The 15,218-nt window shown below is 35.1% G+C and overlaps 2 protein-coding genes across 3 annotated transcripts; both read right to left on the reverse strand.

The window, feature by feature from the left end:
* Positions 1-256: 256 nt before the first annotated feature.
* LOC111777194 (GPCR-type G protein 2) lies at positions 257-12,569 on the reverse strand. 2 transcript variants are annotated; one of them, XM_023656671.1, is made up of 14 exons: positions 12,156-12,569; positions 11,424-11,524; positions 9,798-9,905; positions 8,136-8,256; positions 7,463-7,592; positions 6,683-6,761; positions 6,239-6,327; positions 4,769-4,861; positions 3,524-3,550; positions 3,279-3,365; positions 2,714-2,785; positions 2,100-2,230; positions 1,462-1,625; positions 257-839 (listed from the first exon to the last, which is right to left on the reverse strand). In XM_023656671.1, exons 1-13 carry the CDS (start codon positions 12,413-12,415, stop codon positions 1,472-1,474), a joined length of 1,452 nt encoding a protein of 483 aa, XP_023512439.1. In that variant the 5' UTR covers positions 12,416-12,569; the 3' UTR covers positions 257-839; positions 1,462-1,471. The 2 variants fall into 2 exon arrangements, with proteins under 2 accessions (XP_023512439.1, XP_023512440.1); XM_023656672.1 differs by having other exon boundaries at positions 257-929.
* A 915-nt stretch (positions 12,570-13,484) lies between these two features.
* LOC111776765 (probable carboxylesterase 12) lies at positions 13,485-14,633 on the reverse strand. Its single transcript, XM_023656115.1, has one exon. It carries the CDS (start codon positions 14,569-14,571, stop codon positions 13,612-13,614), a length of 960 nt encoding a protein of 319 aa, XP_023511883.1. The 5' UTR covers positions 14,572-14,633; the 3' UTR covers positions 13,485-13,611.
* Between the last annotated feature and the right edge of the window lie 585 nt (positions 14,634-15,218).

Consider the following 15,218-nt stretch of genomic DNA (forward strand, 5'->3'; position numbering starts at 1 on the left):
ACTCACTTTAAAACACGTCACTTTATTTTGTTTAATCGTCTCTATCGCACTGTGTCAAATCAACTAGCTTGTGTGTATCATCGTTAATTAAAGACGCCAATATAAGTGTAACTATCACGTTTCAAAATTCTAGAATTGTTTTTCCGTGGACAGAAATGGAACAAACCTACCTAATTGTACAATTACCATCACAGTTCTTCAAAGAATCTCCAAGCACAAAATAGGACTTTCATGGAATAATTTGCATACAAAATACTACCACCAAATGAAGCATGCAAATAGCTTCAAGGTATCCTGTTTTAATGAAGTTGCCAATCTTTCTCTTAATGGCCTAGATACCTAGCTTCCTCCTAAGTTCTTTATAACAGATTGAAATAGAGTGAAGCATCAGAACATCTGGAGCTTAATCTCAAAGGAGTTATGGAGAACAGAACACACCCAAGAGTTGCTAGACCTTTCTATGAGAAGAGCTATCCCATTACAGATCATTACAGATCATCACAGCTCAAAAAATACTAAGCACAGATATAATAAACTCATCATTTCACTGCTTGACATAATTTGAGAAAATGATATATAGAAACATAACCAATAAAATCAAATACTGACCTACTACAGACGAAAAGAGTTCGATACCGTCAGTCGGTAAGACATTTTTCTGTACACGAGGTTGAACACAAGAATTCATCCCATCCCAAGATCACAATGCCGATGTTCTTCGTTATTACTGCACTCAGTGCATCCAGACAAGGCCAGAAACCAGCCTAACTGATATAGTCCAATCTCGAGGTGTTCCATAGCCTTCAATTGTGTTCTCCAAGCTACTCGGTAATCTCGATCTGCATCGGGTTGGAAAGATGTAATCCCTTAAATGATAGTTCTTTAAGTAACTAATACTTTGGCATCAACCATATGGCACACACAAAGCACTGCTCATTACATAATGAATAGTATTAGTTATTGTTAAAATACAACTTTTTTAAGTACACGGCAGATTTGTACTTATATGGCTTTGGTTCCTAATGGTATTAGTTATTATTACATTGAAAAGCTTAAAATACAACATTCCTTAATTGAACCAGACATTATGGTATTAACATACTAATCACAGAAACATTTACAAAAGATCTGACTTCTTTATAGGTAGAATCATTAGGATTTCAAAATAGAAAACTTTTCACCAAGACATTGACAATGATATTCTGGATAGTACGTACAAATTAGATTACTCTTTTAAGCAATAATGATTTTTGAATTTGCGTTCATGAATCATGCTAGGCGTGGCTGAGCTGCTGAATCACATAGCTAGAGGTATAATATAATAAGTGATCCTAGAAGTGGAGCCATCAGAACTACATTATATTTTAAAGAAACTTCCTTAAGCCTATCTTTTCATGAATTAATTAAAAATAATGCATGAAAGTGGCAAAATAATTAAACAAGGAACTTTCATGTACATACCTTATTTGGGTTAATCTATTGGGTGTTTGTCAGCTTGCCGTGATGTATAATGTGCTGATAACAAAAGTAAAGAAAGAAACGCGCTGGCCACGAAGATCGCATCAAACCATCGGTGATAAAAGTCAAACTGAATATCTCCACCTAGTACATCTGTTATGATCAATCTGAGGGGATACGAACATTGGCAAAGAAGAAAGGCTATTAGTAATAGATCAATATGTAACCGGCTATTCACTAAAATTATACAGCAACAAACATTCAAAGATGGGCATTATTTATTGTTTCGAAAATTGAATAAGAAGCGTACTTACAGTTGGAGGGAGAAAAAGTTTAAAAAAAAATGGGGGAATTTAAAATTTTTGCAAGTCAAATAGATTACAAAAGAAGTCTCCAATTAGCATTAATAAATAAAAAAAGGTGATTAATTTCTTTTCTTTTCTTTCTTTTTTCCATGAGATCATCAAGAGGTAGTTTGAAGCCCTCTAACTCCAAGAAAAATCATAAATACTTATTGTAATTATTGTTTATCTAATCTCATGACCACCAACTGGAGAAGTTTGTGGTCCATTGGATAGGGTCCCCTTTTGTAATTTCATCTTATCAATGAAAATTTATGTTTCCTATAAAAAAAAAAATACCTGTACTCTGTTGCCAGGCTTTTTCTTATCAAAAGGATAGAGGAGACAAAATACATTCCCATAATTTCAGAGAGAAAAAGAACAACATTGCTCGAAGATCCACTCCCGACTCTAGAAACTGCAAAAAAAAACTACACCAGGAAAAAAAAACGTAAAATGAAAATTGTATATATTTAGGCTTCAAGGTATTGGAACAAGCTATTATTTCAAACAATAGGAGAAAAAGATTACAAGTAGAAACTATAAATGCCCAAATAATTGCATTATTTTCACCGCAATAAAAAAGAAAAGCAGCTCATGGTTGTGCTTGGTCACACTTGGATAGACACACCTCGAAAGGAAAAGGAATATACACTGGGATCTAAATTATATGAATCAAGAACATCACAATCATGTGGACAACTTGCAAGAGAAAATGGCCTCATGCTTCAGAACTAAACTTAATTACTTTTACAGTATATGTTCCTTTAGCAAAATAAGGAAGTAGCAACAACATGGGGATACTTGGTCACTTCGGAACATCCGTTCAGTTATTTTGCATTACTGGCATAAAAAAAAAAACATCCTAAATATCACTAAAAACAAGCAATTAAAATGAAGGCCAAAGTTCATACCTTCATTAGATTGGTCAAGAAACCTCGTACAGATATTACGACCAACATGCCAATGAATAGCAGGGATATATACTACAGAAGAAATAAAAAGAAATGTCAGAAAAGACAGGTCAACAGAAACCACAATTTTTTTTCTTTTTTACGAAAAAAAAGACCCATAAATGAAAAGTTCATTGAAATAAATTTGCATTATTTATATGTCTAATGATCCGTCTGGCTTGTCCCATGACCATAAACTCCAAGAAAATGCAGGGCAGTCAGAAAAGGATTAACAGAAGCCACAAACAGAAAGATTGTGAAATATGAATTAAATGGTCGATCAGATATCCAGAGCCTCCATCTTCCCCTAACAGTTCTGTTTGATCATTATTAAATCTGATTAATTTTTTGAGAAGAGAGAGAATTTCATTGAAGAGTGAAATAAGAGGAGGGATAGTAGACTCCCACCACCAAAAGGTGTATTACAAGAATCATCTGCAATTTGAATCTGTGGATGAATAAATGAATTGAATACCCTAGGATTTCCTCATTAAGATTGTCAGTAAGAACTTGTTTAAAAGACTACCTGAGACAATAATGCAGCATTGATCCCGATGTCAAAGTATTGGAAGAATATGCTAATCGTCATTGTCACAGGATCAACTGAGCCAGCCTATATATTTGAATAATGATAAAACATAGAATACATCAAGTGGGAAGAATATGAATTGAACAAAACATGGTTCTAAGAACGTAATAATCTTAAGGGGAATCCACATCTACGATATGATTTGAATTAATAAAATCAATAGTAGAGAATTATAACAATACCTCCTTGAAAACAACACTTTGCAAAGACTGCAGAAACAGGAAAAAAGAAAAAAAAATCAAATGAATCAGATATCTTAATGTGAATACATTTATACTAGAATTTGAGAAGGAAACAACTTGGAGTCATTACAGATTACTCCTAAGCAACAATAGATAAGTTATGACATTATTAAAGATCAAGATTAAAATGATCAAGTTTAAATGATACAGAACTTTATAGTATAATTTATGTAGTGCATGTAAAGTTATTCCTATTTCTTAAAACGAGAATTATAGTAAAGTGTGATTTAGGGAATAACTGTACTTTCTTATTCTTTTCCGTTTTACTGTTGGCTTGAGGATTAATTAGTAAGAGCTGTAACCTCCTGGTTGATAGTTTTCTGTCACAAGCTAGAAGCATTAAATATGTGGGAAATAAAAAATCATAAGATCAATCATGGTTGCTGGAGAAGAAAGAAAAATGGAAATAACTAACATGGTCATTAACTAATGACAAGGTCAAATTCTTTATTTGGGAACCTAGCTACTCTTGCATCAACATATGACAAGCTTCACAAGAGGTCCCCGAAGCTATCTCTCTCTCCCCAATGCTGCCACCTTTGCATGAAAAACCAAGAGACACAGATCCATTTATTCAGCAATTGCCACTTTGCCTCAACCTTCTGCACCATTCTACTAGAATCTTTTGGATGGTGCATAACAAGACCAGGGGATATCATCACTCTTCTCTCCCTCTCCCTAACGGGTTACCCATTCAAGGAGAAGAAGACTCTCTAGCAAAATTTTGTTAGTTTTTTTTTTTTTTTTTTTTTTTNAAATGCAATAATATCCTCGGATGAGCACCAAAGCATCTATACATTTATTGAATCTACTTCCTTGTGAGCTTTATCTGAAGTAAATCGTCTTTTCCATTTTCTAATTACAGTTTAACTCCCCTCATGTCACATTGGACATGTTCTTTGTAATTAACTACTGAAAGGACATTCTTTTATATTTTATTCCAGAAAATCAAATGAAATGGTATTTGTTCCTAATAACTAATAAGCAATTTAATGAAAGAATTAATCTAGAAATTCCGTCGAATCAATTTCTTTGTCACATCAATTTATTATAGAGCCCACCAATGTGGCTTGAAATATCTATTGTCAAATATTATCATGCCAAAATTCATAATAAATTATTGAACACAAGAACCAATCATTTTTACTGACAAAAGACGGTAATAAAAAAAGCTGATTAACAAACCTTAATCATTTTATACACACAGTAGATAGAACATGCATAGCCGAGTAGATTTTGTGCATGACCTCTCCAGGTACGTGAATAAGTTGCAGCCTCCTGCCAAGTCAGAAGAACGGTGAAGTAGTTTCCCATGTAAGAAACTGTTGTATTGAGAAATATATGAACCAACAAATGGTAAGAACAACAATTGCTAATCCTTCATCTTGAGTGACTAACAATGCACTGGTAATTTACTAATCTTCCTGGAAAACTCAGCATTAATTGGTACAGTTGCGTAAAGACAATTGGGACTATTACACATGACTGGAGCATATCAAATCAAAAAATTACTTTTCTCAAAGAAAACCTATCTTGACTATCTTGACTATTTTGATTCTTTTTTTCTTTTCTTTTTTTTTTCAGATTTTCAGATCATCCAGCTTTAGCATTCAGCTACCATACATAATGCTGTTCATAAATTCCCCCAGATTGTAGAATAAACAATTATCAATCCAAATACAGGACAGCATGCAGATCTTTGAAGAAATGTGCAGGAGGGTACTGTGTTTCTTGTGTTGTCGAGGGATGCCCATGTCTATCAAGAGAAGAGGGCCTCCAAATTTCCAGCAAGGTTGCTCCACTCCTCAGTTTCTCTGTCAAACATTACCCTTCTCAACTTTAAGTCCCAGTTTAAACCTGACTGCTCCCAAAGCTGCTGAACCTTGCTATTTTTTGCGTTAGAAATGCTATAGATGGAAGGGAACAACGTCTTCAAGGGATGGTTCATAAGCCAACTGTCCTCCCAAAGAGAGTGTCATTTCCGTCACCCAATTCAAGACTCACGTTCTTCTAAAAGAAATCTGATATTTTTGCCATCTCCTTCCAGAGACTAAACAAATCTCTCCAATTTATCTTAATTTTTAGGTCTTTCGAAGAATCCACCCATATTTGCTCTTCACCACCATTCTCCGAAAGACTTGTTTTTCTTTTCCGAAATGCCATAGCCAAAGTTTTCTTTTTCAAATTATTCTCCATTATTGATATCTTCCAAATAGAATGGCATTCTGTAGTTTCCTAAGATGTTTTGTACATTTGATAATATCTCATAACAGTATCGGAATCTTATCTATATACATTTATACATACATGCATGCATACACAAATATTTATATCCAAGTACTTAAACTGTCCACCCTCCCTGTGTTTCCAGCAATATTTTCAATAGTTCAACACAGTAACTTCTACTATAACGATATCGACATTTTTACCTACCTCTGGAAAGAAAAACATAGTAAATTACAATCATAAAGCATAACTATCCAGTGAACTTGAAAGCCAAACTTGTAAAATTGAAGGACATGGAAAAACCTTTCTAGTCTATATGCCCATACAGAAATTTAAAGCACACTAGGGCCGTTACAAATGATGATGGATAAAGTAATATAAGCAATTATGCTAGGAATTTCTACATTCATACAGCAGTACAGCACAAACCTTAGCTTGACGAAGTTCATAGATTTCCAGGAATAACTGCTTTGATAGCTCCTCCAAAGCTTGTACTTCTGCTTCCATGTTTTTAATATCTTCGCAGAACCGGGAGAATTGGCAAAAATAAAATAAAGAACAAAGGTGAAACGAAGAAAATGAGAATAAAACTATAAGGATAATCATAGAATATCATGGGAGAATGACATAAATTTCTGAAAATCATGGCACTTCATTCACATCCTTTTTTCTGGTTAATATATGAATCTTTTTAATAAGCAATACCAGAAGTCACACTTTATCAAGGAAAAAAGAAAGAACATGAGAAAATGAATATCAGACAGATACAGCAAGCAATTGAAAGAGGTAATAAACTATTTGGGAATAGAAAACAAAAAGAAAAGAAAAGGATGGAAAAAATTAATTCTAAGAGGATGAAGGACAACAACTAACCTTGCTCTTTTTGGTCCTCTTGTACTGACCGAACAACAGTACCAACTAGCCGCTTGAAGAAAGATCTAGACTTGGAATTCTGCAACATTCATCCGTTAACATTTGGTGATGCTTTTAAATATTAAGATCTTGTATGTGTCTAAGTTTCTTTTAAACAAGTTCTTACTGTCACAATAAGCATTCAATTTCATTAATGATGTCACAATATGAATTACATTTTATCAAACTGAGTTGGAAATATCTTGGGTTTTATTTTAGTAATTTTGACACATCCAAGAAAACGAACACCTATCCACTTCACATAGTTTAACATGCAATAATTTACCCAACTCAAAATAGACTGAACCAAATAAAAACGCAATGTTCTTTATGGGTAATGGAACTTCCATTAAAAAACATGGAAACAAATTTATCCAAGAGATCCAACCCAAACTAACTATTAAAAAAGGGCTTCTATCCAGAAGTAAAGACCTAGCAAATTATTACAAAAGCATTACTATGTTGACAACAAACCACCTCACAAAAATTAATCGGACAAAAAAGAATAAAATTTCACAACATTATTTCTTAAGTTAAGGAGAACTCAGCTGAAAAACTAAGAACTTAAAACCTAAAACTTATAGGATAAAATTAAAATTTTAAGAGATCATAGATAAAACCGAAAACTGCCATTACATTGGGGACAAAATTATATATTCAACATGAAAAATAAATAGTTAGTAATACCAACAAATCATAAAGTTCCAGATTTACCAACTAATAGAGCTAATATTAAGATACCTCCTCTGAGACAAGAACCCGCTCCATCTCCATTTGTGAAAGAATAATTTTCTTTTTCTTTGCAATACAAGTCTCGATGGATTGCATTAGTTGTCTTTCCAATGCCTTAATTTCAGTTTCCTCGATCTCTCTACAAAATATAACATAACCATATGCACTATGAGAAATGCAAAGCTCTAGCCATTAAGATAGTGCTAATTTGAATAAAAAACTAAAACAACATCAAGTTAGAAATACATTTTAAAAGCACTTCTATAGTGGATAATAGTTGCATTAGGGTCACTTCTGCAGCTACTAACTGAACAAGGTCATGAAGGACTTTCCTTCATTCCTATCAAACTTAAAGCCTCTCATCTCAAGATGAATTACATGTTGCCACCATGATCTCATGTTTTAACTGGCAATATTTGAAGTAGTAATATACGAGAATCAGAGTACCCAAATCACTACTGAAGAAAAAAAATTGAACTGAAAATGCAGCCAAAATTTTTTGTTTTAATAAGAAATAATATCATTAATGTATGAAAATTACAAAATAGAAGGGAAGAGAAAGCTACAATCCAAAGGAGTTATAAAAGACATTTCCAATGGGGAAAAAAAAAAAATCTAGAAGAAAAAAACAGAATTCAATTCAGCCCAAATGATTATATTAAGAGGAATAAGAAACAGCTACCTGATGAAGAGAGACAAATAACTATAAGGCAAATTTACAGCTCCAAAACCAGATAGCACAGACATCACAGTGACCCCAATCACCCCTATTCTGCTGACCAATTGTGGCATGGTAAAGAAGCCTGAAGAGAGAATATTTAAAAAAAAAAAAACAAACAATCGGAAACAAGCTTTACATTGATATGTGAAAAGTTACAAACAAACATAAAGGACAAGCTAAACTATTACGTAAAACAAAAACTATACCAGGAAATCTTATTCTAGGCTTTACAAAAACTCGCCCCATATTTTATTAATATCAAACAGAGAAAATTACAGAATGATTGAAGAGCAAAGTTCCCAAACATTCTGACAAAGGAAGCAATGAAGTTAGAACTCAATAGCACAAATGGAGCAACAAAAGCAGGAATAACACATGAGGCTAGCATATATCTGCAATCACATGCATTCAAATTCCATAATTGGGTAGGACAGTGAAGACACTAGAATTCAACTAATAGAGACGATAAATATCCAAAATTGCTCCTCGATGCTAAATGGTGAATGCGAAAAAAGGTTCCTTGTGCAGTCGTTCTAAATGAGGAATTGGTAGATAGCTATGGACTTCCGGAGCCTTCTTTGACCTACATGGTAGCTATGGACTTCCGGAGCCTTCTTTGACCTACATGGTGATTTTTCCCTTCAATCAAATAAAAAAAGCTTATTTTCTGTAGAATAGCCATAACAAGAAGGCTAAATCTCTGTACAAAAGCATTTGGGATGGAAAATATCCTGGGAAAACGAAGATTTTCCTTTGGGAACTCAGCCACGGGGAATCAACACCAATGATTGTCTGCAGAGAAAGCTCATACATCAGGCTTTATCTCTCTCTTGCTACAATTTGTGCATGGAAGCATCCGAATCTAAAAGCCGCCTCTTCATCACTTGCTCCTTTGCCATGCAATTTTGTTCAACAGTATTGGAATCCTTCAGATGGTTCACTGTGCTACCCATTAACATTCATGATTTCCTCTCATAGACACCAATGGGGTACCCTTCAAAGCCCAAAGGAAAGTAAATTGGACTAATTTGGTCAGAGCTTTTTGCTGGACAATTAGTAGGGAGAGGGATAACTGCATTTTTCAATGATAAAGCTAAGCCATACAACCCCTTTTTTTACTCGGTGCTCTTTGCAGCTTTTAGGTGCATATGTACAAATTCCTTTAAGGACTATAGTCTCACTAATCTCATATCTAGGTGGAAGAATTCTCTTGATTTCATTCATCAATGAAGTTCAGTTCCTTTCTTTAAAAAAAAGTTTTCTTTTCTTTCTTTCTTTTTTTATTTCATTTTATTTTTATGAAAAACATACTTTCATTGAGAAACTTAAAAGAAAACAAGAGTGGCATACAAAAAAGACAACCTGAAGAAAGAAGGCATAGAGAATACTATATAGAAAAGGGCTCCACCAATCCAAAAGAATACGTCATTAAAACGAGAATGGAGGATAGGACTTATGCTTTTAGAAGTATTACAGTCAAGAGAAACAAGTGAACATTGAATTTTGGGAGAGCAGGGGTAGGGGTTATTCAATTACAGGTACTAACAAAGCATACAGCAAAAATTTAAAATATCTGGAAGAGTCGTAAAATGAAAAAAATAAAGTAAAAAAAACATAGCCAACCTTTATCAGGAGAAGGCATTGGAAAATGAACGCCCATTCGCCAAAATGCATAAAGAAAGGCCAGTAAGAATAACATGGCTCCAAGAGCTGCCCGCTCCTTCCGTACACCTAAAATAAATGTTTTAGCATCACATAAGAAGGTTGAGAACAACAAAAGTGACCACCATTGCTGAAAACGTTCTTCTACCACAAAAATATTTGTTTCTTTTTTTAAAAAAAAAATAAAAAAAAAAGTTCAGTTCTAAGAGATACTTCTGTTCAGGCAATTTCGAACTGTGTACAGGCAAAGCCAATTGGTGTATTTTATTGAAATTAGAGGCAAAGTCAGCTTGAGGTATTGTTGTGCAACAATAATTTTGCCCAATGTTCAATCAGTTATCTTAGTTTGTCCATGAGCTTGCAATCGAGCATGTATTGTTGAATATAAATTTTTAAGGACGCCAATTTTTTTGCCTCAGTGGTTTTTTAGGATAACTTAACTTTCTGTCACAATAAAATGGACTCCACGGCCCCATACAATCAAACTATCTCACAAAACGACAAATTTCCCCCATATTAACAGCATCATGTCTTATCAAGGAATAAAATGGCTCCTCTTATTGAGTCGATCAACTGTTTATTATAAAACAAAATTCATTCACATTATGAAGGTCATCCACAGATAAACTCCTATGATGATCAGCAATTTTTCAGGGAATGGCTATGATGCAAAAAGATCCTACTTAGTTGATTGTCCCTTTGAAATCTGACGTGCAGGACATCTTCAAACAGAATCAGTAACATCATTGTGAACTTTGAGGCCAAAGCTTCCAATACTTCCTTGTGGACGCACCTCTAAGGCCTCTTGTAATTATCAATTAGGTGTATTTTTTTGGATTGGAAGCCATTTTTGTAGGTTGGGTCTCCTCTTGTGTGGGTACTTCTTTGCTATCTCTCATATACCATTTCACGTTTTCAATGGAAGTTTGGTGTCATATCAAAAGATATAATAAGTTGATGAAATTCTTGCATGTTTGGTAAGATTTTTACCGCATTGAGTAAGCATTCTCCTCTAAATCAGATCTAAAATCACCTAGACTAATGTTGGTTAAGTTGAGAATCTGTTGAACCTTGTGAGGAATAATCTTTAAATTTCTAAATATGGTTGTGGACTGAGAACTTTGGGAATTGGAGATGGATGTGTATTTTTAATTTGGAGGAAGGTTAGGTTTTGGTTGAAGGGATTAAAGGTTGAATTTGAAGTTGAAATTTTGGTGAGTTGTGTTCTAAAGAAAATTGTAATTTCAATTGTGATTGAAATAAAGTACTATCTTTTTTTTTTTTTTTTTGTCAGAGATAACTTCTTGATGATTGAGATTTACAAAAGGGATGTGATGTGTTGTTCATGATATTTACAAAAAAAAAATCCCAATTTACAATGAGAGAGGTATGACTATAGGAAGCAAATGTATTAAACGATTTACACCAAATTGTTTTGAAAAATGAAACTTCAAATTTAACCTTAAATCCTGTCAAACAGGATTGTCGATTATTAAGTGTATTCGATTTTTTCATTCTATTGAAATAATTTTAACGAAAGCAAAAATAATGAAATTCAGTTATTAGACTAGAAAGGAAGAAGTATACCACTATTGCAAAGCATCAAGTAACAATGATAATAAGGTAACATGAAAACCAGTAGCAATATCAGACAGAACAAATCCACCTTCCAGTTTATCCATCTCGCCCTGCAGCAATTAAAGTAAACAAAGATTAATGTACCAAACTTCTGAATAACCTGCAACAATTCAACCATGAAAATTATACATTTCGGGGTGCTGTTTCTGTTAATTCATGATCTTAATGGAGAATGCCACCATTTTGGGAGTGTTGAGTTGTGAAATTTTTGCATTGGTTGAATTTTAGGGTCCTATCATCTTGAAGCTTGAGGTACTCCTCCATTCAGGTCAGCCTATTGATCCAAGTTCAATCTAAATACTGTAATTAGCTGGGGTTTTTTGTTTTTCTTCTTTAGGGCTGAACTGACCATTGTCCCTAAATCCCATCTATCTTCTTCCTTTTTCCCATTATCCAGCAACAAAGAAAACTCAGAGATCACCTCTTAATCACTTCTCCAAGTTATATAATCTTATGTTACTTGCCCGATTATAGTCTAACAGAAAAGGAATGACCACTTCTCCAAGTTAATTCAAACATAACCATATAAGCAACCACTCAACCCCAAGTACTCCACAAGAACAGAAATTAAACAAGAAACGGATCCGAATTACTCAAAATTTCAGACATACAACACAAAAAACAATTGACAGTAAGTTCATAAGTGAGAAAAGATGCAGAAATTGAAGACTGAGGACTCACTCTTTGGAAAGAAAAGGAATGATCTCGAAGAGAACGAGCTGAAGTAGATTGCAGGAGAAAGCGAAGACAACACTGAAGATGATTTGAACAAGGACTTGCTTTTCTTCGTACTCCTTGTAGAGCCTTCGATTCAAGAACCATAGCCCCGTCCATCCAAGAAGGCAAAGCGAAGTCACAGCCACCACTCCCTCGCAGATCGACCACCCCCACCCCATAGCTCCGCCGCTCTCTGAATACAACAACAACTCCTCCGTCGGCATTAAACGCCTGGATCTCTTCTTCTTTATACAACTTCAACGATGAGCTTCGATGATTTGCCTCCTTCTTCTCCCTCTGAAGTAGATTTCACGCTACTTCCTTGGTAACTTACAGTCGTTTATTTTCCATTTTTCTGTCCCCAACTTTTTTTCAGCCTCCACCCGATTCATAATTTTTTTTTTCTTATTTATTAAAAAAATTAAAATATCATTATTAAATTATTTAATACAATAAATTAAAATTTATCAAAATTGATTAAATAATAATAATAATTTTTATGAGAAAATATATTCACAAACTATTCCAAGGTGGAATATTTTTAAGTCTATTTTAGATAAATGTCACTCGTTTTTTTTTACTTTTTTTTTTTTTACGTTAATTTTCAAATAATAAATTTTACAGGTAACTAGAACGCACGCGTGCTTTTGATGGAATTTGTTTATAATAACATATATCAAGCAACCATCTAGATGGTGTTATTTGAAGCTTTGTACAGATAAAGATGACGAACGTAGTGTTTTGAGAAGAGGTAGGCAAATATTAGTTATTAAGGCTCGAGATAGTGCAACTTATTAATAGAGTCGTGCAGAAGATAATAATGAAATTACAATTTGTGCAAAATAGTAGAAAAGTTATGCACACTCACGAAGAAATTATCCAAAATTTGTTGTAGGTGACCACGTATTTCTCAAGATGGTGCCTATGAAAGGAGCGTTCAGATTCGGCAAAAGGAGCACACACAAGCCCTTGATTTATAGGACTATTCTAAATTCTGGAATAGCTAGTGGTCAATAACCTGTAGATTAGCTTGTCACTCGTCCTAGAAGACGTTGTGCATAATGTATCTTGCTTGTCTATATTGCAGGAATACATGTCTGGTCTCTCGCATATTGTCAACCACGACCATAATCGATTTGGTTCCACCACTCGAATTATTCAATCCAAACCATAATCGATTTGGTTCGTGAGTTGAAACATTTTTAGTTGAGTCAGGATCAACTCCAAAATAAGTTTAGAACTCAAGTCAACCCACCTTATTTATGTTGGAGTTACCGACACAGCACGCTTTGATTTCAGGTACGATTTTAAATTAATTATTTGCATAAAGTAATGATTGACATAATCTTGAACAACATGATTGATTTGCCCTAAATTCAGTGAACCAAAAAAAAAATAGAACCGGCCGTCTGCGCTTCGTCTAATCACGGCAGTCACTACTGGTGAACGCCGCTAGCTGTTCAACCAGCTCCGCCGCGGAGTCGCAGGTCGGATTGAACAAATGGAAGACATGGCCTTCACCGTCGGTTTCGACCACCTCAACGGCGCTGCCCCATCCTGATTTCCTCAGACACTCCGCGTAATGCCGACCCCTCTCCTTTAAATTGTCCTTCTCCGCCACATAAACCGCCACTTTCTCCGCCGGAAGCCGCGCCAAATCCGGGTCGTGTTCCGGGTTCACAATCGGGTGATCCAGTTCCTTAATATCCTTCGAAACCACATACCACAGATTCTCCACCACAAATATGTCCTTCGGATCCCACTCCTTTTCTTCTCCGATCAATTTTCCCCCCCAAAAATGTGGGTGAATCAACTGCAATCCCTTGATCTTCACTCCGGCCAGCCCCTCCGTCGCCACCCGCAGCGCCATCCTATGTGCAATATTCCCTCCGGCGCTATCTCCAGCCAAATAAACCCGGTTCAAATCCGCAATTTCATTCAGCCACTCATCCGGCCCCGCTCCCCCTGAATGAGCCGCGACCCATTTCATGGCAGTCCATGAATCTTCAAACGGAATCGGCAGCTGGTACTCCGGTGCTCGCCGGTAATTGACGGAGACAGCGGCGATGTTGGCTTTAGCCACCCAGGCGTTGATGTGCTGATGGTAGAAAGGGGAAAACGCCGTTTCGATGCAGAACCCTCCACCGTGAAAGTAAACGAGAAGAGGAAGCTTCTGAGCTTGTTCTGCGGCGGATTTCGGCCTGTAAATCCGAACGGAAACAGAGTCTTCCGGCGAGACGACGACGTCTTTTGACTCGACGCCGGTCTTAGGGTCGACACCGGGAGGGTCGAAATCGTTGCCGATGAGCCGGTCGATTCGACCGTCTTTGTAAACGACAAAATAGGGTACGGCGTTTAAGGCAATTTCATCGGAAGCCATGGCGGAATCAAGAGAGAAGAAGGAAGAAGACGATTACTCTGTTTTCTGTCAACTGACGATAAACGTGTGTACTTATAGATCATATTTAGCTTTATGCAAAATTACAACAATAACCCTCACTATAGAAATTATTACAATCTAACCCCTATACTTTTTTTTTTAAGTTTTTATTTGAAGTTACGAAATNCACGATTACTCTGTTTTCTGTCAACAGATGATAAACGTGTGTACTTATAGATCATATTTAGCTTTATGCAAAATTACAACAATAACCCTCACTATAGAAATTATTACAATCTAACCCCTATACTTTTTTTTTTAAGTTTTTATTTGAAGTTACGAAATTGCCCTCCTTCAACGTTAATTGGCTTCAAGTCTCTTTCTTTCTGTAGCAGATGGCATCCAGTGATTGGCTACTGAAAATATTAATATTAGTGTTTTTCCACGTGGCAGGCACATAGCTGGGTTGTAAAAAAGTCCCACAAAAAAAATTGTATATATATATATATAAAGGAAGAAAAAGAAAAAATTGCCACGTGGAAAACTTTAGTGGAATATAAAAATAAAGAAAAAGAAAAATTTTGTCACGTGGTAAATTATAATTAGACCATATAGTTAGTTACGTGTAAAAAAGATGCACAATAAAA

The sequence above is a fragment of the Cucurbita pepo genome, chromosome LG16 (assembly GCF_002806865.2).
Source record: "Cucurbita pepo subsp. pepo cultivar mu-cu-16 chromosome LG16, ASM280686v2, whole genome shotgun sequence".
NCBI lineage: Eukaryota > Viridiplantae > Streptophyta > Magnoliopsida > Cucurbitales > Cucurbitaceae > Cucurbita > Cucurbita pepo.